The 19,095-nt window shown below is 37.6% G+C and overlaps 1 protein-coding gene across 5 annotated transcripts; it reads left to right on the top strand.

The window, feature by feature from the left end:
- The first annotated feature begins 677 nt into the window (after positions 1-677).
- On the top strand, positions 678-19,095 carry RSRC2 (arginine and serine rich coiled-coil 2). 5 transcript variants are annotated; one of them, XM_082852619.1, is made up of 10 exons: positions 678-799; positions 4,923-5,079; positions 6,621-6,664; positions 9,145-9,335; positions 9,898-10,101; positions 11,488-11,610; positions 13,962-14,041; positions 14,976-15,205; positions 15,597-15,686; positions 18,183-19,095. In XM_082852619.1, exons 1-10 carry the CDS (start codon positions 794-796, stop codon positions 18,360-18,362), a joined length of 1,305 nt encoding a protein of 434 aa, XP_082708745.1. In that variant the 5' UTR covers positions 678-793; the 3' UTR covers positions 18,363-19,095. The 5 variants fall into 5 exon arrangements, with proteins under 5 accessions (XP_082708745.1, XP_082708744.1, XP_082708748.1 ...); XM_082852618.1 differs by having other exon boundaries at positions 14,973-15,205; XM_082852622.1 differs by lacking the exon at positions 678-799 and adding an exon at positions 7,469-7,546 and having other exon boundaries at positions 5,064-5,079; positions 9,123-9,335.

Raw genomic sequence — 19,095 nt, 5'->3', positions numbered from 1 at the left:
GCTAGGGAGGGAAAGATACTAAGCAGACCAGTGACATGATGTGATTAACGATTTGAGATTCCTCTGGGTGCCGGGTGAACAGATTAACGAATTAAACGAAATGAAAGTTTCAGTTAGGCCTCCACGCGTAAATGCTCTCAGCTGGACACCGGGGCCAGCAAGAACCGACTCCAACCTCTCTCCCGCCAGCGTCTTGAGGGGAAAACACATCGAACTGAGCTGAGGCCTCTGCTCCTTCGACCTGAATCCACCCCCAGCTCCCTACAGCAGCGCGGCTCACCCTCCTCACCTGCAATTGAAGAAACTAAAGAGGAGCACTCAAGTGTATCGTCCCCCCCACCTTCCGAGCTCCAACAGACGTTCCCAGTCTCTTTAGGGTCTATGCCACAAATTTAAATTGGCGGGAGAATACCAAGCCCAACCCCTTTTACGGCGGCCAGCGGAGGCCAAGTTTGCTTTAGAATCGAAATAGGAAGTCGCCCCACCCTAAATTCCACCCATTCCGATATCCAGGCTGCGCATTCTAGGGTGTGTTCTAGGCCCCGCCCCCCTCCCCGACCTCACAACCCCCTTCCAAAGAACAACCAATCACCGTCGAACCGCGTTGCTACAGAAACTCTTATCACCACCCCTTTTCCTCCCAGCAAGCTGTGCGACGCGCCGGGTCTTAGCCCTTTTGTGCCATCCGGGTCTCTCGCGGGAGCGATTTCAGTCTGTTGCGAAGCGTTTAGGCGGCCGGTACTGTGGAGAGCGGCAAGTGGAGGTGCCGCCGTAGCGGCCAGGACTCTGGACTATGGCGGTAGGTGCCGAATCTGAGTTTAAAGTCAGGCATATTTTTTTGCTGCTCTGCAAAGAAGGGATGAACGGCTCCCAGAGCTGTTGTCGGGGCTAGTGTGTGGACAAGATGGCGCCGCGGCCTTCTTCTGCGCCCGCCATCATGGCTGGCTGCCGTAGGGAGGGGGAAAGAAGGCGGTGTCGATGGGGGTGGGGAGCCGCAGGGAGTGTCTTTTCTTCCAGAACTTTCCTCGTGTCTTTCCCAGTTTTATGTTCCTTTTGTCCCACAGAACTGACTCCAGTTTTGCTTACTCTGATTGGTGATTAATATTGAGTTTCGTTAGGGCTTGGGCATTTATGTTCGCGGTGGGAAAGGGCTGGGGAAGAGAGAAAAGGGATCAGGGGTCGTCTCTGAAAAGTATGGGGTCAAAAAGGAGGTGCTTGTAAGAGGTAGAACGTGAGAAGAGAGCAAGCGGTCTTGTAGCGATTATTTTGCCTACGCTCAGTGAGATGATTCTAGCTGCATAATTTCGGTTAGGGTGAACGTCCGTGTAAACCTTAGTTTATTCCTTAGTAAGCATCTAGGGAACGTGTTTCTCGAAGGGAGTAAAAATTCGACTTAATGAAGAGAAGTCTTTGGAGCTACGAATTCTGACTAATGCTCCGTTTCCGAAGTGGCTCCTGATGTAATCATTTTGAAGGTTTCGAGAAACATAATCAAAGCCCTAACATTGGCATTATTACTTTAAATTTAAGAGTCCTTCATAGGCCCGTTTAATTTTAAGTGAAAGCTACAGTTCTTAAATTACGTTTTCTGAGAAATTAACCCTGCTTTGGTTATAAGATGCCCAATCCGGATGGATCGCATTATTGTGTGATTACTTCATTTTACTTATCCGGTTACAAGAAAAATGCAAACATTTTGCATTCTTTTCCATTGACTAAAAAGTTGTGTTTTCTCGTTTTCGAAGATAAATAGGACTAAAATAAATAGGACTGTTAAGAATAACGAAAAACTCGTACTCATCCGATCATTGGGGTATCTGGAAGTAGAAATCGTCTGCCCCTCCCCCCCGCGCCCCCATACCTAATTGATTTGATTTAGAACCGGGTTTTTGATAACCGATTTAGAATCCTTGTTCAAACAGTTGGGCACATAATCGATTTAAATATTTTTTTGTTTAACTAGTGTTTTGGACCTCTTAATCTACTTGAAAGAACAGTATTATTTTACTTGGGCTCAAATATTCAAAAAAAAAATTCAGACATTCGTTTCTGCAGCGCCTTGTTCAATAAAAAGACACGATCCCCTCGAGATGTGGCCTAGTATTAAGTCCAATGTGCCGTCTTTGCACTAGAAAGAATTCTTACACTATGTCTTGAGTGCCATTGGGGTTTTAAAGAAGATGTGAATTTTAAGAAACCGTGGTGTTTTTCTAATAGAGCAAATGGTAGAGTGAAGGGAATTTTTGCAGTTAGCATTTAAGATTTACACATGGGTCCGTACTAAATTGAAATCTTAGATATTTTCAGAGAAGTTTTAATACTCGATTTTATTTGGACATTTTTGTTATTCTACTATAATATATTCTCAAGGAAATAAAAGCTTCGGGTGAGCTAAGTGGCCCCCTATTATTCACATCTGTTTAGTGATACGATGGTTTTTGTTTTTGTCCTGTAGTGTGTTTTACAGATGAAAATGGCTGTTCGGTGTGAGTTATTAGCCCGTTTTACAGAGTGCCTTCCCTTAAGGGCATTTTACTAAGTGTAAGTTTACCAACACAGCACATCACAGACCTGTCAGAAATAATCCTTAAGAATAGTGATGAGGGGATTGACATACATACACTAAGATGTATAAAATGGATAACTAATAATCTGCTGTATAAAAAAATAAAATTAAAATTAAAAAAAAAAGAATAGTGATGAGGACTTCCCTGGTGGTCCAGTGGTTAAGACTCCCGGCTTCCATTGCAGGGGGCACGGGCTACATCCATGGTCGGGGAACTAAGATCCACGTGCCGCATGGTGAGGCCCCAAAAGAAAAAAGAATAGTGATGAGAACAAGAGTAAAAGAAAATGACCAATGTTAGTTGTGAAAAACAGAATCATCTTTAGTTGTGTGATATAGTGTCATGTATTAATATTAGACAGCAAAGAGAGTACCATCTTACGTGAGTCAGCTAATGTTGCTGGATCTCATCTGTGAAATGAGAAAGTTGAGCTTGATTCTAAGAGATGAGAGCCTTTCTGCACAAAAATTTTATGATTCCAGAAATCACCCATACATAGAGAAGCAAGTGTGCTGGAATGGGCCTCCCCAGTAATCAGGTGTTTCATCCTATTTGTTACTGGGTTTTTTGGTAACATTGTTAGAGGCGTAACACATAATATGTCTTTCATCCTAACTAACCTGTAAATCCTTCCCTTTTAATTTATTATTTTATTCCTGAAGTCTAACATCGAGTTAGGTGCATTTTTGACCATCAGAAAATAGTTGTTAAAATAATGTGACATCTCACACTTCATTTGTTAAAGTACTCCCCATTTAGTTTACTTGGTGTTTGTTTTCTGGACTAATCTTCTAAAGGAAGAAGTTCATTATCATGTGATTATTTCTCCTGCTGAAAATGTATAGTATATTCACTATTTACCCAATCCAGATCTTTTTTCTGTAAAGAGCAAGTTAGTAGATATTTTAGGCATTGTGGACCACGTGCAACATACAGTCTCTGTCACATTCCTTGCTTGCTTGTTTTAACAACCCTTTTAAAAATGTAAAAGTCATTCTTAGCTCAAGGGCGATACTTTGCTAACTCATGTGGTAAGTAATCAACTCCCTGGGCTTATTGACTATTTTCGTATTTCCTCTCTGGTTAGATGGGTCACCAACGTCCACCTTCCACATATTACGGAAACTGTTTTCCCTGCCTTTTATCAGAATCTCACTCAGGAGAACATTTAGGTTCTAGTTTCTCCTTGAAGCTTTTTTTCTATGACTTTTTTTTTTAATAAACTTATTATTGATTGATTGATGCTTCGGGTCTTTGGTGCTGCGCAAGGGCTTTCTCTAGTTGTGGAGAGTGGGTGCTACTCTTCCTTGCAGTGCGCAGGCTTCTCATTGCGGTGGGTTCTCTTGTTCCGGAGCACCGGATTTAGGCACGTGGGCTCAGTAGTTGTGACTCACGGGCTGTAGAGCACAGGCTTAGTAGTTGTGGTGCACGGGCTTAGTTGTTCGTTGCATGTTTGATCTTCCTGGACCAGGGCTCGAACCCATGTCCCTGCATTGGCAGGCAGATTCTTAACCACTGCGCCACCAGGTAAGTCCCTCTATGACTCATTTAAATCAATTTAATGAAGGAACCTACTCTCCTAGGTAAATCAGGTCTTTGGGAAAGAGTGTGTACTCTTGACTATTTTAATTTTTTTAAATTTATATTGTGATAACTTATAAAATGCTTTAAAGCAGAAGCACCTTAATGTTTCCATAGCCCAGAGCATATGTGAGGAGAGGCAGACCATATTTTGCAGCAGCACTGTGCCAAGGGGCTTTCATTAAAGAGGGTTAATGAAATTAAGATTGGGTTCTCAGATAGGTAAGTTAATTTTCTGTTTTTTTTTTTTAATAATATTCTAGAAGCATTCTCTTTGCTTTTTAAGATTTTATAGTCTTCGGTCTTTTTAACCTTTAACAGCTCATTTTTAAATGCCTCTTTATGCTAATTTAAAATACAAGTATTGGTAAAGTCAACTAAATGAATTCATAGATCTAAAATGGACTCTATTTTCTCCGCTTGAATACTTAATGGAAATACTTGGAGCCCTATTTTCCCCTTCCCCCAATGTTTTGAAAGTTATACAAATAATGATTTAAAAAAATAAAGATATATCCATTCAGTTACATGTGTCTCTGGTATTGGGTTAGTCAGTTTATTTATTGTTATTTCAATTTATTCAGGCCTACTTAGCAAGTACAAAGCATATTTAGCTACTTGAAAATCAGTTCTTCTGATTTCTTCATTTTCTTTATTTTTTAATTTTGTAAAACTCAAGGATAACTATCTTTCCTCCCTTCTCACTCTTTTAAGTTATTGGAAACATTTTAAATGCAGTTAAGAATTTATAACCATTTTTCTTTAAACTTTTAGGCTAGTGATACAGAACGAGATGGACTAGCCCCAGAAAAGACATCCCCAGATAGAGATAAGAAAAAAGAGCAGTCCGATGTATCTGTTTCTCCCAGAGCCTCAAAACATCATTATTCAAGATCACGATCAAGGTCAAGAGAAAGAAAACGAAAGTCAGGTATGTGTAAGACATAAGTTTACTGATGTAATTAATATGTGTTCTTCCCATTGAGAAATGGATAGTGAAAAGTGCATTGGGAATTTTCTGGAGAATTTTTCAATTATGAGGAATACAAATGTCCTAATACAGGAATTTTATAACTTGTCAAAGACAAAATGTATGCTTAAATTTGTGTCACAATAACTATTATCCCTCAGATGTTCAAATTTTATCCTTTCAACATAGGCAGAAAGATGTAGTCTGGGCAGTGGTATATTCTGAACTTATTTAACATCTTGGACGTAAGTTACAAGAACTTTTTTTTTTTTTTTACCACGTGGGCCTCTCACTGTTGTGGCCTCTCCCATTGCGGAGCATAGGCTCCGGACGCTCAGGCTCAGCGGCCATGGCTCACGGGCCCAACCGCTCCGCGGCATGTGGGATCTTCCCGGACCAGGGCACGAACCCGTGTCCCCTGCATCGGCAGGCAGACTCTCAACCACTGCGCCACCAGGGAAGCCCACAAGAACATTTTTAACCTTGGTTTTCTTTTTAACTTAATGTTAAAATATTTCTGAAAGCAAAAGTTTTTAGTGTTTTGAAATGCTCCTTATTTGGAGCATTTTTTTAACTAGACTGTTGTGGTATAGAAAGCATGATGTATTGTTAATGAATCAATACTTAAGTAGTTAAAAGAGAGGTAGAATAGAAATGAGTTTAAAAGTTTCAAGACCTGGGCTCTGGTTATTTATCCTTTGCAGCCACAGATAGTCCATCTACAAAATGGTTCAAGTGTAATTTTTATGTATATGTTTGAAACTGTACAGTATCATAACTACTTTTTAATGGGAATTTTTCTAAATTGTAACATCTTTTTGACTATTTAAAAGACACCAAATATAATTCAACCTGTTTGTTTTCTCTTGCATTCTTTGTTCCTTTTGTTCTTAATTGTTTTCCTCTAATAAGACCCTTTATAAGTTTGCTATGTAATAGGAAGCAAGATGAACTGGACAGAATGTTTTGTAAAATACAGAGAATCTGTGATAGGGGCTTCCCTGGTGGCGCAGTGGTTGAGAGTCTGCCTGCCGATGCAGGGGACACAGGTTCCTGCCCTGGTCTGGGAGGATCCCTCGTGCCGCGGAGCGGCTAGGCCCGTGAGCCATGGCCGCTGAGCCTGTGCGTCTGGAGCCTGTGCTCCGCAACGGGAGAGGCCACAACAGTGAGAGGCCCGCGTACCGCAAAAAAAAAGAATCTGTGACCACCTGAAAGACAAACTCTGTTTGTTATGTGTCATGGAACATGGACTTGTGGAACTTTTTTGCTTACTTACTTGATTATATTCTGGTTTGCTCAGATTGCTTGATTTATTTCAGATACGTGAAGTATTACTGTAGTAGAATAATCCCACCCCTGCCATAAAAAAATAGTCTTTAGAGTATGACTAGTAAATAGATTAGATAGGTAAGTGGCCAGAAATGTTCTTTGTATTAGTTTTGGAATTTGTGTTTGAGGTGTTTCTGTACCATTATTTATGGTGAATTTTTGTGTGTTCACAGATAATGAAGGAAGAAAACACAGGAGCCGGAGCAGAAGCAAAGAGGTAATTAACACTTTGTAGTGAATAGGCACTTTAGAATACTTGTAAAGTATCTGGTAGAAATGTTTGTGTGAATATATGATATTGTCAAGGTAAGTACCAAAACTTGAAATTTAAAAGGTTTAATTCAGTTATAAAATAAGCATGATTTGGATTCATCATTTTTCAAGAAGATAGATGTTTATATGAAAAGTTCATTCAAAAACTATTAATGTTATGTTGTGAAAATATTCACAATAAAAATTTCATATGAAGAATATAACTGGTTTTTTAGGCCTGTCACACAGAGCTTCCATTAATCTGAGGTCCCGAGTCTCTTTATGCCTGACAACTGCTCAGGACTTTTAAATAGCAATCATCTTTAAGTAGCAATACTCTTAGATATCTATGGGCTACTTTTTCTTTATGGAAGATAATGAGAGTCCTTTTCATTAGTAAACTAGTTTGATTCCCTAAGAATAGTATTGAATTTTGAAATAAAAGTGTCAGTGAGGGACTGCTGGAAAGATGGCGGTGACACAAAACTTGAGGATAAAGAAAGACAGCAGCTGTATTGCAGAGGAGTTAACTTGCCCACCTGAGAAGACAAGGAATGAGCCAACAAAGGAAGAGCAGAAGTAGAAGCCAAAAAGGGAGGAGAAGAGTCTCATGGGGGCTGGGCAAGGGACTCCTTAAACAACTGTGGGCAGGGACTTCACCTCTTCCCCTAATGGAAGCTCTGTTAAATTTTAATTTAGGAGAGTTTTTGTGAAAATGACTATTTTGTTTAGCTCACATGATAACATTTCTATAATAAATCATACTCAGCGTGCTAATGCGCGAAGAGACTGAACTGAAGACGCTGCAGACTCAGATAGCAAAATAATAAGCCTACTTCATGATAAGGTAACTATTAGTCATTCAAACTCCTATTTCCCTTAAGTATATCTTAAATCAGTTAAGGGTTTTAATGGTTTTTTTAAAAAATAATAATAGTAATGTTATGTTTGGAAAACTGGTTTGAAATAAACTGAAACTTTTGCAAGCTTAATAACCACTTAAAGATTTTCCAGTTTGCCACCATATGGCAAAATCAAGGAAATAGTCTTTTTTATAAGCTCATATGGAGAACTGGCATTGAAACTAAAATTTAGCTGTGTCTCCAGGTCTCTTATTTTTCTGCAAAATAATAAATTACAGACTATGATCCTTTTCTGATGTATCACCATGCATGTTCTAAAATGTTTGACTAAGTTTTTTGTTTTTAAGAAAAGTTAATCTTGAGCGGAAGGAAATATGTGCTAAGGTCTATTCTGGGAAGCATGAGTTAAGTGTCCTGTTGTGGTGGAAAACGGTGCCCTGGGTGTCAGAAGAATATGGGGTCTGGGTTCAACTCTCCTAATATGTAGCTTTGTGACTTTAGATCTTAATTTAGTCATATATAAAGTAAGGGGAATTAGAAGATCTGAGTTTCCTTCCAGCTTTAAAATTGTGATTCTGAAATGTCCAGGATTTTAAGCTTTAGCTACAAGATGGATTTGACAAATCTTAATGGGGGGAAATCGAATGTTTAGCACTTCCTAATTCAGTATGTGAGTGTAGGATGGAGACTTGATCATACAATTAATTTAGCTCAGTCTCTGAATGCATATGTTGTGAAAGCAAAAGCCTTGGTTTTTATAATCATTCAGAATATGGGGGAAGTATGTATTATATAATGGTAGAGGGATTAATTGTGTTACACCTAGTTTGATTTCATAAAAATTAAAACAGATATGGTTGCCATTTTCTACCCTAGGTACATGAAGTGTAATAGAACTCCAAGCCTGTTGGGATATTGCAAGATGAAAAGTGATTGCTTCACAGTTTAGGATTGGGAGAAAAATCAAGAGCCGTCTTTAAGAAAGGATGTGGCAGTATAGCTATAAAAAGGACACTTAACTTTGCGTAAAGTAATTTGAAGTTGCTAGAAGATATTAATACTTAGGTTAATTTTACTTAGTTACCTAATTGGAAATGCATTTTTCTGGTGCATTTCTTTGTGTCCTTATCTTCGTTATTGTTAACTTTTAAAACTTAATGTTATGTACTCTGGATTTAGAAGTTGTTGTATATACATGTCTGTTTCTCTAAAAGGTTTGTTGGAAAATTGAAAAAACTTTGATACATGTGTACTTCCCTCTTAGATAAAAGAAACATCAGGGATTCCTCTTTTTCTGAAATAGTGGTTTTTCGATATTATTGACATTGAAAGTTACTGTTTTGATTGTGGTATTGAAAGTATTTGGGGGTGGAAACTGCATTGGGGGGGTTTATAAAGAAAAAGTAAAATTAGTAATATACATCTGCAACATTTGGGTGATGTGAAACTAGATCTTTTTTTAAATTTGCCACACACTCCTAAGGTTACTAATGTTGCATCACAACATTTTTGCTACTGATACCCATACTAACTTTCTTTGTCGCACTATTTTCCTGAAAGAACCAACTTCTTCTTAAAACAGGCAAGAAGACATGAATCCAAAGATAAATCCTCTAAGAAACACAAGTCTGAGGAACATAATGACAAAGAGCATTCTTCTGATAAAGGAAGAGAGCGGCTAAATTCATCTGAAAATGGTGAGGACAGACACAAACGCAAAGAAAGAAAGTCATCAAGAGGCAGAAGTCATTCAAGGTCTAGGTCTCGTGAAAGGTAAGTAGTTTCTCCTAAGTTAATGCCTTCTAAAGAACTCCTAAATTACATAAAGGTTTGCATTAATGGAGCAACACCCAAAAAAATCTTAGCTAGAAAATTGGTATTTTTAACTTTCTGAGTTGTCTGTCACAGTGAAAAAAATTTTGCTAAACTATGTTTATATAGTTTGCCAATATCATAATCCTTTTACATTGCTGGTGCAGGATTCGTTTGCTGCTGAACTCTAATCTAGGTTTTATTTAGGTATGGGTTAAAAGATTTTTGAGAAACTGGGTCATGCTTCAAATTTTTGTGGCTTTTTTGTTGTGTTTTAAGAAACCAGTGTCCGCAACATATTTTGCGGATTTCTGTGGGGAATATGTGTGTGGTATCAGATTTGGTCAAAATTTTTCAGTAGTAGAATAACTTGATTGTTACTCTTAGAAATAGTTTGGTTCAGCAGTAGACTTCAAGCTATTAAACAGAATCTTAAATTGGGGTAGGAAACATTGCTTTTTTGACATTATCAGTTTATTGTGTTCCCTGTAAGTAACTACAAATTTATGTACTTGAATTTCAGACGTCATCGTAGTAGGAGCAGAGAGCGGAAGAAGTCAAGATCCAGGAGTAGGGAGCGGAAAAAGTCAAGATCCAGAAGCAGAGAGAGGAAGAAATCACGATCCAGAAGCAGGGAGAGAAAACGTCGGATCCGATCTCGTTCCCGCTCAAGATCAAGACACAGACATAGGAGTAGAAGCAGGAGTAGGACAAGGAGTAGAAGTCGGTAGGTATTCATCATCTTGAATAAAATCAAACAGGCCCCTCACAGGGTCTGTTCAGTCAGGCTTAGAAAGGTTAAGTAACTTGCTCAAGAAGCCCAATATCATAGAGTTCTTAAATGGTAAAGCTGGGACCTGGTCCCAAATGCATCTGAAAGCAAAGTCAGTATGTGTGCTTAATCCACCGTACTGGTTATACTCTCTCAGATACTCAGAAGGATGAGCTTATAAATTCACACTTGTCTTGATTGGAAGGAAATTTTAATTTGTTTAGGCAGGAAATACAATAAAGAGCATTTAATTATAAATATTCAGAGAATATGTTTATTCTCTACTAATATTAGTTACTAATAGTATATCTGTATTCACAGATACTGGTAATAAAGTTAATGTGAAAGCTTCTTTGTTAATTTATTGTTCATTAAGTCAAATAGTCTAAAAGAATGAAATATGGATAAAAGTGTACTTTGGCTTATAATAACTTGGTTTGTCACTTGTTTGATCATTTTTTCAGTTTTTAATCAGTGGTTTTAGTATGTAATAGTTGCCTAAATTGAACTTTACCAGTTAGGAGATACAGTCAATCTAAAGTAAATGGTAATTTCACCATTAATTACCATTGTTTTTTTGTTTTTGTTTTTTGGAGTTTTTTGCGGTACGCGGGCCTCTCAGTGTTGTGGCCTCTCCCGTTGCGGAGCACAGGCTTCGGACACACAGGCTCAGCGGCCATGGCTCACGGGCCCAGCCGCTCCACGGCATGTGGGATCTTCCCGGACCGGGGCACGAACCCCATGTCTCCTGCATCGGCAGGCGGACTCTCAACCACTGCACCACCAGGAAAGCCCTGTTTTTGTTTTTTTTAAATCACCATTTGGGCAATTCAGGTCATTATTTATGGCATTTCTAGTTTTAACCACTGATACCTTTTATTCTAATCAATGACTATTTTTAATTCTAATTTTGTTTTAGTGATTTATATTTTTGAAAACATTTACAAGTTAATTCATTGTACATTAGGATACTAGGACCATTTAACTTATCAATCCCACCTAGTAGGAATTTATCCTACCTATTGACCTACACAAGTGTAAAATGACTAACGTACAAGTCTAGCCTTTGCAACATTGGGTGTAATAGCAAAAGATTGGAAACAACCTAAATGTCCATCTGAAACAGAGATGGTTAAGTGAATTTATAGAAACTAGTCTTATACACAAGGAACTTGGTGTGCCTATGGAAGGTGTACAACAGAGGTGGAAAGGAAGAGGTTCAAAATATATTTCCTAGACCAGTTTAATTTTTATTGAACTATGTAACTATAATATATTTTGATTCAATAAGATAATTATTACTTGGCCATACTGAGACATGTAAAATATGATTTATTAAAGAGATAGAAAGAAGAGAATTGAAAAACCGAGAAGATTTAGCAGAAGTTTAAGCCGAACTCCTAGCCCACCTCCCTTCCGAGGCAGAAACACAGCAATGGATGCACAAGAAGCTTTAGCTAGGAGGTGCGTGTATTTTTTATTCAATACATTTTTTTCTCCTTTTCATCTTGAGGTAGATATTCAATTGTGTGGACCAAATGAATGCTTTCAGAGGATAATTCAAATAATTAAATCTAGCCATGACTACTGTGGCAGTTTTGTGATACAGAATTGTATTAAGTGGTTTGTTAATTCTCATCTTTAATTTGCTTATTTGCACAACTGGAAAGAGTATTTCTTCAACAGTTTCTCTTTTTTCTTCATGATTAACTAATTCATTTTTCTCAAGTCTAGACTCAAATATTTTCAGTTGGCCATTGGAACTTTTTAAAAAATCTTAAATGTGATCTAATAACTGTTAATGTTGCATCTAAAACTGCTTTGTTTTTACCTTCTTTGTTCTTCCTTAAGAAAAGTCTCTGAAACAATAAGTAGAATTCTGTCAGTAGTTTTCCTATTTTGAAGGTGGCAAATAATAATCCAGTTCATTTGATCTGAAAGTTTTTACTGCTGTGATAGCATAGGAAGATCATTGTATTTTTAAATTTTCTAATGTTTCAAAGATGGGTGATTGTGGGACCACACACAGCAGGGCTGTCTAACCGAAATCTGCAAAACCATTGAAAGAACTGCCTCATAGAGGCAAGAAGTAAAGTAAAATCCAAGCCCTTGTTTGCAGGTTTTCCCATATTCTAAAAAACTAAAATCTTTTGATTTTGATTTTTTTTCTTTATGAAATTGAGTTTTTTTTTTTTTTTTTTTCATTACAAAAATACAGTTATCACAATGTAACCTGATGGGCTGCTGCCCTGTGAACCCAGCCTGGCAGAAACTCCAGCTGAACAGCAGCAGCAGCAAAGGTGTGAGCTCACCCCTTCTTCATTCCATTCACCTTAGTGAATGGTATTGATTCCAGACCTGCAGTGGCCACTTAAAATATATAGCCAGTAGCTGTCAGTTACTTTCTTACTGAAACTAAAATCAACAGAATTAGGAAATAATTTTCTACAATATCTGAACTAATTTATAAAGAATGGTCCATTAACTTTGATCATGAATTTTTTTAAGCCCTAAAGTTTGTTCTTGTTTACTCTTAAGTTTCTTGTATTTAAAATTTTGGATTATACTAAAGTTGAATCTATAACTAGCATCTAAAACTTTAATTTAGTCTACTTAGTGATTTTCAGATGACAATTTTTAAAACTGCTTTGGAAATACTTTTATTTATGAACCTATGTTTTAACATTAATCCTAATCAGAATTCTTTCTGATTAGGACAAATTCAAGGCTGTACTACTTGTCTTTCTTTCATGTGTGCTCAACAGAAGGGAACAAAATTACAGATTGTTATCCTTTTATGTGAATTATGGCAATTGTTAAAGCAAATGTCAATTTTCTACTACTGTATTTTACCTGTAGTGCCCACTGCTCCCCTCCCCCAAGGAACTTTTTCCCCAATCCTTGCCCTTTTATACTATAAAGGAGGGAGAGGGTGGTGTTTAACTTACGATTGGTAAATCAAGGAATCTTTGGAAGAAAAGGGCTTTCTCTTTCAGGAACTCACTGTGAAGATAACATTACTTACCATTTGTGATATACCAGATAGATACCTACTTGACAGCACATTTTGTTTAGTGTGTGTATTCAGTGGTGAATTTAGTGTGAATCAGAATTCGTTTTTGTTTCGGGATGAATTTGTGTTTCACGTTTTCAGCTCCTTTGCTAATAATTTCTTTACCTCCTAAAAGTAATTTTCTAATATTTAGGTTTTTTCCCCCGTTTTATTAGATTATAGAGAATGGCAGGGTTTGCTTGCCCTTTTTTAAATTTTATTTTTGGCTTTTTAATTTTCACTGATATAGAGACTAATAAAGTCTGTTTATGTAAAAATCATTTGCATGCTTTGATTGGCCTTAATCCTGTATCAGCCTCCCTTAAGAAGCATTTAGGTAATTCTATAAATTATTGCATGTACCCTAAGATTTACTCAGCTTTCAATATGTTTTCTCAATGTCTCAATTTGCAAGATTTAATTTTATCCTTCTCCTGTAACCAGCACTGATGAAGATTGAATAACTTTTATCTCATAACCATTTTAATGACTCTGTGGGAATTGTATACAAAAGCTACTAGAGTTGTTGGCTATTCAGTGAAATTAAAAATGTTTAAAACCAGTAGTGAAATATTATTTAATTGTGATTGATACCATCTTAAGAATGATTGCTTTTTTTCCCACATGCAGATATCAATTTGGGGAAGGTATTAAATTTATTTAAAATTCTATATAAAGTGTTTTATGCCTACGTATGTATACATAAAGAGGTAAATGTTGGCTTTATATTGATATTTTTATTTATTTAAATTGTCTTTGACAGGTTGGAAAGGGCAAAGAAATTACAGGAACAGCGAGAAAAGGAAATGGTTGAAAAACAAAAACAACAGGAAATAGCTGCAGGTAATTTTTGTTTTCTTTATTATGGAAGTATGGCAGTATTTGTAGAACATTTGAAAAGTTCAGGAAAAGTAATAGGAAGAGAATCACGTGTGATCCCTTCTACCCGTCAGTATGCTGTAGATCAGTATGCTGTAAATTACTAATTGAATTGGGAACATGTTATTTTTAGTGTCACTTTTGTACCTCATAAAACTTTTTTTGCACTGTATTTCTGATTTGGTCAATGTAGATAATTTTGAAAAGTGAATAGTGACTATTCTTGTTCATGTAGCAGTTTAGCCATCACTGCATATGTCTTTTAGTTATGATTTTGGAAATGCAGTTTATTAAAGGTGATGAACTGGAGTATGTATTATGTCTTACTATTAAAAATCAAGTTTTTAGACAGACACACTGCCTGTGGATGATTTAAAGGTGGTCAGAGAGAGCCTGTATGAAATGTAATCTGGAAGGTAGAAGTAACAGACTGGCACTTAACTTTTATAGGACTTGGGCTTAGTATGTTAAGTGTGTATAATACCTGTTTAGTAGTTTTAAATGTTTCTTGTGAGTTTCAGATTAGATGTTGTGAGATTGTTTTGTGAGCTATAAAGAACCATACAAAGAAAAGTCAATTTATTAAAAGTTTAACGACAGTCACTAGTTCATTTCCATTGAAATCATACACCTTTATCCTATTTGTAGGATTCTCTTTATCCTCAGAAGTAAATGAAGTTTAAGTATATATAAGGGATCATATACAGAAATGTCTAGCGATGAATACATTAATGTTTGCTAAAATGTTATTGCTTTATAAGCTTAACACAGTTATTTTCTATTTGGTGAAAATATTCTGCCTTTTTGCAGATTAGTAGCTCTTATATATAAATAATGTATTACTGTAAATTAGGAGGTTTGTTTTGGTTAAAATCCATACTTATTTCCTCTTCAGCAGCTGCAGCTACCGGAGGTTCTGTTCTCAATGTTGCTGCCCTATTGGCATCAGGAACACAAGTAACTCCTCAAATAGCTATGGCAGCTCAGATGGCAGCCTTGCAGGCTAAAGCTTTGGCAGAGACCGGAATAGCTGTACCTAGCTATTACAACCCAGCAGCTGTGAATCCAATGAAATTTGCTGAACAAGAGAAAAAAAGGAAAATGCTTTGGCAAGGCAAGAAAGAAGGAGTAAGTTCTCTTATTCTCCTTTTTTGTCATTGATTCCTCAGCTTAGAAAAACAAACTTGGATTGGAAAAGATTAGTTTGGGTTTATCTTTCTTCTGAGAGCCTGACTGGAATAATTTAATTTGCTACAATTATTAATTCTGGGGGGAAAATGCACGATCTAAGTCAGGCTTTCAAAGAAAACCAATATTGCCCTACATTTATTAAGGGGAAAGAGTTGGTTCCTTAGCTTAGATTTTTTTTTCATATTATTAAGGTGATTATAAATTCCATTGGTGGAATGCCATAAATGCTATTGTTTTTCTATTAAGACTATATTATGGAAAGATCTAGTATCATAATACAAGGTATTTAAATTCTACATATGTTAAAAATTCATTGTTTTTTTAACAGGACAAATCCCAGTCTGCTGAAATATGGGAGAAATTGAATTTCGGAAACAAGGACCAAAATGTCAAATTTAGGAAATTAATGGGTATTAAGGTGAGTTATACACTTTGTAATAAAGTTCATGTGATTTTATATTTTTAGGGTAACATTGGTTCTCAACTTAAACATTATTTCAGTGATGTGTCATCTCTGGGTACTTTCTAGTGCTCTTTCATTTGTGTTCTCTAGATTAACTTCACAGAATTAACCAATAAATTATCACTAGTCAACAATACAAATTGTTAAAAAAAAATTTTTTTTTTAAGAAGATGTTGGGGGTAGGAGTTTATTTATTTATTTGTTTTTGCTGTGTTGGGTCTTCATTTCTGTGCGAGGGCTTTCTCTAGTTGTGGCAAGCGGAGGCGACTCTTCATCACAGTGCGCGGGCCTCTCACTGTTGCGGCCTCTCGTTGCGGAGCACAGGCTCCAGACGCGCAGGCTCAGTAGTTGTGGCTCACGGGCCTAGTTGCTCCGCAGCATGTGGGATCCTCCCAGACCAGGGCTCGAACCCGTGTTCCCTGCATTAGGCAGATTCTCAACCACTGCGCCACCAGGGAAGCCCCAAATTGTTAAATTTGATTAAAACATTTGTTGAGGGACTTCCCTGAAGGTCCAGTGGTTAAGACTCCACACTTCCATTGCAGGGATGTGGATTCAATCCCTGGTCGGGGAACAAAGATCCCACATGCTGTGTGGCATGACCAAAACATAAGAAATAAAACAGTTGTTGATTGTTACTGCATGTTTATGCCTTAAGCAAACCTTGTTCAAAATCATAAGCTTTTCTTAGTAAATTTAAAAAAAAATTGTAAAAAGGAATTAATTTGCTTTTAAAAATGCCCGTTTAGGGCTTCCCTGGTAGCACAATGGATAAGAATTTGCCTGCCAATGCAGGGGACAGGGGTTCAATCCCTGGTCCAGGAAGATCCCACATGCCACAGAGCAGCTAAGCCCGTGTGCCACAACTACTGAAGCCCACGCACCGTGCTCCACAACAAGAGAAGCCTGCGCACCACAAGGAAGAGTAGCCCCCGCTCACTGCAACTAGAGAAAGCCTGCATGCAGTAACAGCGACCCAACACGCCCCCCCAAATTAATTAATTAAATTGCCCATTTAAATGGAGTATTAGCCATAAAAGGGAATGAAACAGTTATTTGTAGTGAGGTGGATGGAACTAGAGTCTGTCATACAGAGTGAAGTAAGTCAGAAAAAGAAAAACAAATACCATATGCTAACGCATATATATGAAATCTAAAAATTGGTACTGATGAACCTAGTGGTAGGGCAGGAATAAAGATGTAGACATTGCGAACGGACTTGAGGACACGGGGTGGGTGGGGGGAGGGGAGGCTGGGACATAGTGAGAGAGTGGCATTAACATACATACACTACCAAATGTAAAATGGATGGCTAGTGAGAAGCTGCTGCAAAGCACAGGGAGATAAGCTTGGTGCTTTGTGATGCCCTAGAGGAGTGGGATAGGGAGGGTGGGAGGGAGGCTCAGGAAGGAGGGGATATGGGGATATATGTATGCATATGGATGATTCACTTTGTTATACAGCAGAAACTAACACAACATCGTAAAGCAGTTATACTCCAATAAAGATGTATAAAAAGAAAAAATGCCCATTTAAGGTTAACTATACTTGGTGTGGGGTTGGACTTTCTTAATTTTTTTCAAGGAAGTTTTTTGTTTGTTTGAGTTTTTTTGTGGGTTTTTTTTTAAATAATTAGTTAATTTGGCTGTGCCAGGTCTTAGTTGCAGCAGGCGGGATCTTTTAGTTGCGGCATGCGAACTCTTAGTTGCAGCATGTGGGATTTAGTTCCCTGACCAGGGGCTGAACCCAGGTCCCCTGCATTGGGAGCACAGAGTCTTAGCCACTGGACTACCAGGGAAGTCCCAAGGAAGGTTTTAGGTTTTACACAACAACCTGGTAAGGTCGACAAATGTTCAGATATTGGTTATTACTAAGGGAGTTGGTTTTTCCTTGAAGGGATATTTGGTTTAAACTCCACCCCCATTTTCTCCTTCACTTTTCCCTAGATGCTTTATTTATTTTTGGCTGCGTTGGGTCTTCATTGCTGCGCGCGGACTTTCTCTAGTTGCAACGAGTGGGGGCTACTCTTCGTAGCGGTATGCAGGCTTCTCATTGCAGTGGCTTCTCGTTGTGGAGCGCGGGCTTCAGTAGTCGTGTCGCACGGGCTCAGTTGCTCCGTGGCACGTGGGATCTTCCCGGACCAGGGCTTGAACCCGTGTCCCCTGCATTGGCACGTGGATTCTTAACCACTGCACCACCAGGGAAGTCCCTGGCCTGTTCTACATGTTCTTTCTTGGGCCCACTGAATGATTTTTGTTATGTCCTGCTCTATCCCAGTACCTAGAATGAACATTGCCTTGAATTCCATAGGTGCTGAATGAATGAATGGAAGCTAAGTGAGGTCAAATATGTACTGCAAAAATGTGATCTAGTAATACTTCTTAAGGGAGAGAAGCACTTTTATTCCTAGGTGAATTCATTTTAATAGTATATTTTGTATCTGTTATTTAGAGTGAAGATGAAGCTGGATGTAGCTCCGTTGATGAAGAAAGTTACAAGACGTTGAAACAGCAGGAAGAAGTATTCAGAAATCTAGACGCTCAGTATGAAATGGCAAGATCACAAACCCACACACAAAGAGGAATGGGATTGGGTTTTACATCATCGATGCGAGGAATGGACACAGTTTGAAGAAAATCACACTTTATACTTGGGACTTTTATAGACTTCTGGTTCTGATGTCAGGTCCTTGTTCACCAAACAGCTGGCATTCTAGCTTGCATGGGTGTTGCATTGACTTTAATTTATTGAAAAATATGATTTTTTGTAAATATCAGATCAGTGATACTGGTGTTAGTGTTGTAATCAGGTTAAACCCGCTTCCATTAAACTTGACAGGACTATAGAAGGACAATATTTTTTAGTTAATGAATTCTACTTTTCAAATATATAAAAGCTGCAGATGGGATAAAATCTCATACATGGATTTTTGGTGTCCACTGTCTTGTGTACTTTTGTACTTAACCTTGTACAGTTATTTTCATCTCTTGAAACATGAAAGAAATGTTATGTAGATGTTCTTTAGAAGATCTGGCCATTTGGTACATAATCCAGCACAAATAGGCTGGGTGGTGATGATAATAAAAATGGTTTTCTCAAAACTCGTGTTAATTTAAGTTACCTGGAATTCTTATTTGAATTTGTCTTATGGTTTCTGTAGCATTTTGCAATTTCTAGTGGAAGACACTGGCTAGAAATTCCTTTTTTTTTTTTTTAAAGAATTATGCTATAGGCAATACCATGGTGAGCAAAAATGTAAAAGGAAGTTGGGAGGAGTGAAAAAACTTAGTAAAATAATACTGTTTTCCTACTATTATAAGGGACAGAACTGGTGTACAGTATTTGTTAAATATTCCATATGTTA

The sequence above is a fragment of the Leucopleurus acutus genome, assembly GCF_964270905.1.
Source record: "Leucopleurus acutus genome assembly, chromosome: 13".
Lineage (NCBI taxonomy): Eukaryota > Metazoa > Chordata > Mammalia > Artiodactyla > Delphinidae > Leucopleurus > Leucopleurus acutus.
This window is presented reverse-complemented; position numbering and strand designations above follow the sequence as displayed.

Bases quoted from the DNA above. Each gene is read 5' to 3' on its own strand.
- RSRC2 (XM_082852618.1), top strand. The intron at 6,665-9,144 runs GTAATTAACACT...TTCTTAAAACAG, and splicing joins GCCGGAGCAGAAGCAAAGAG to GCAAGAAGACATGAATCCAA. The intron at 15,687-18,182 runs GTGAGTTATACA...TCTGTTATTTAG, and splicing joins GGAAATTAATGGGTATTAAG to AGTGAAGATGAAGCTGGATG.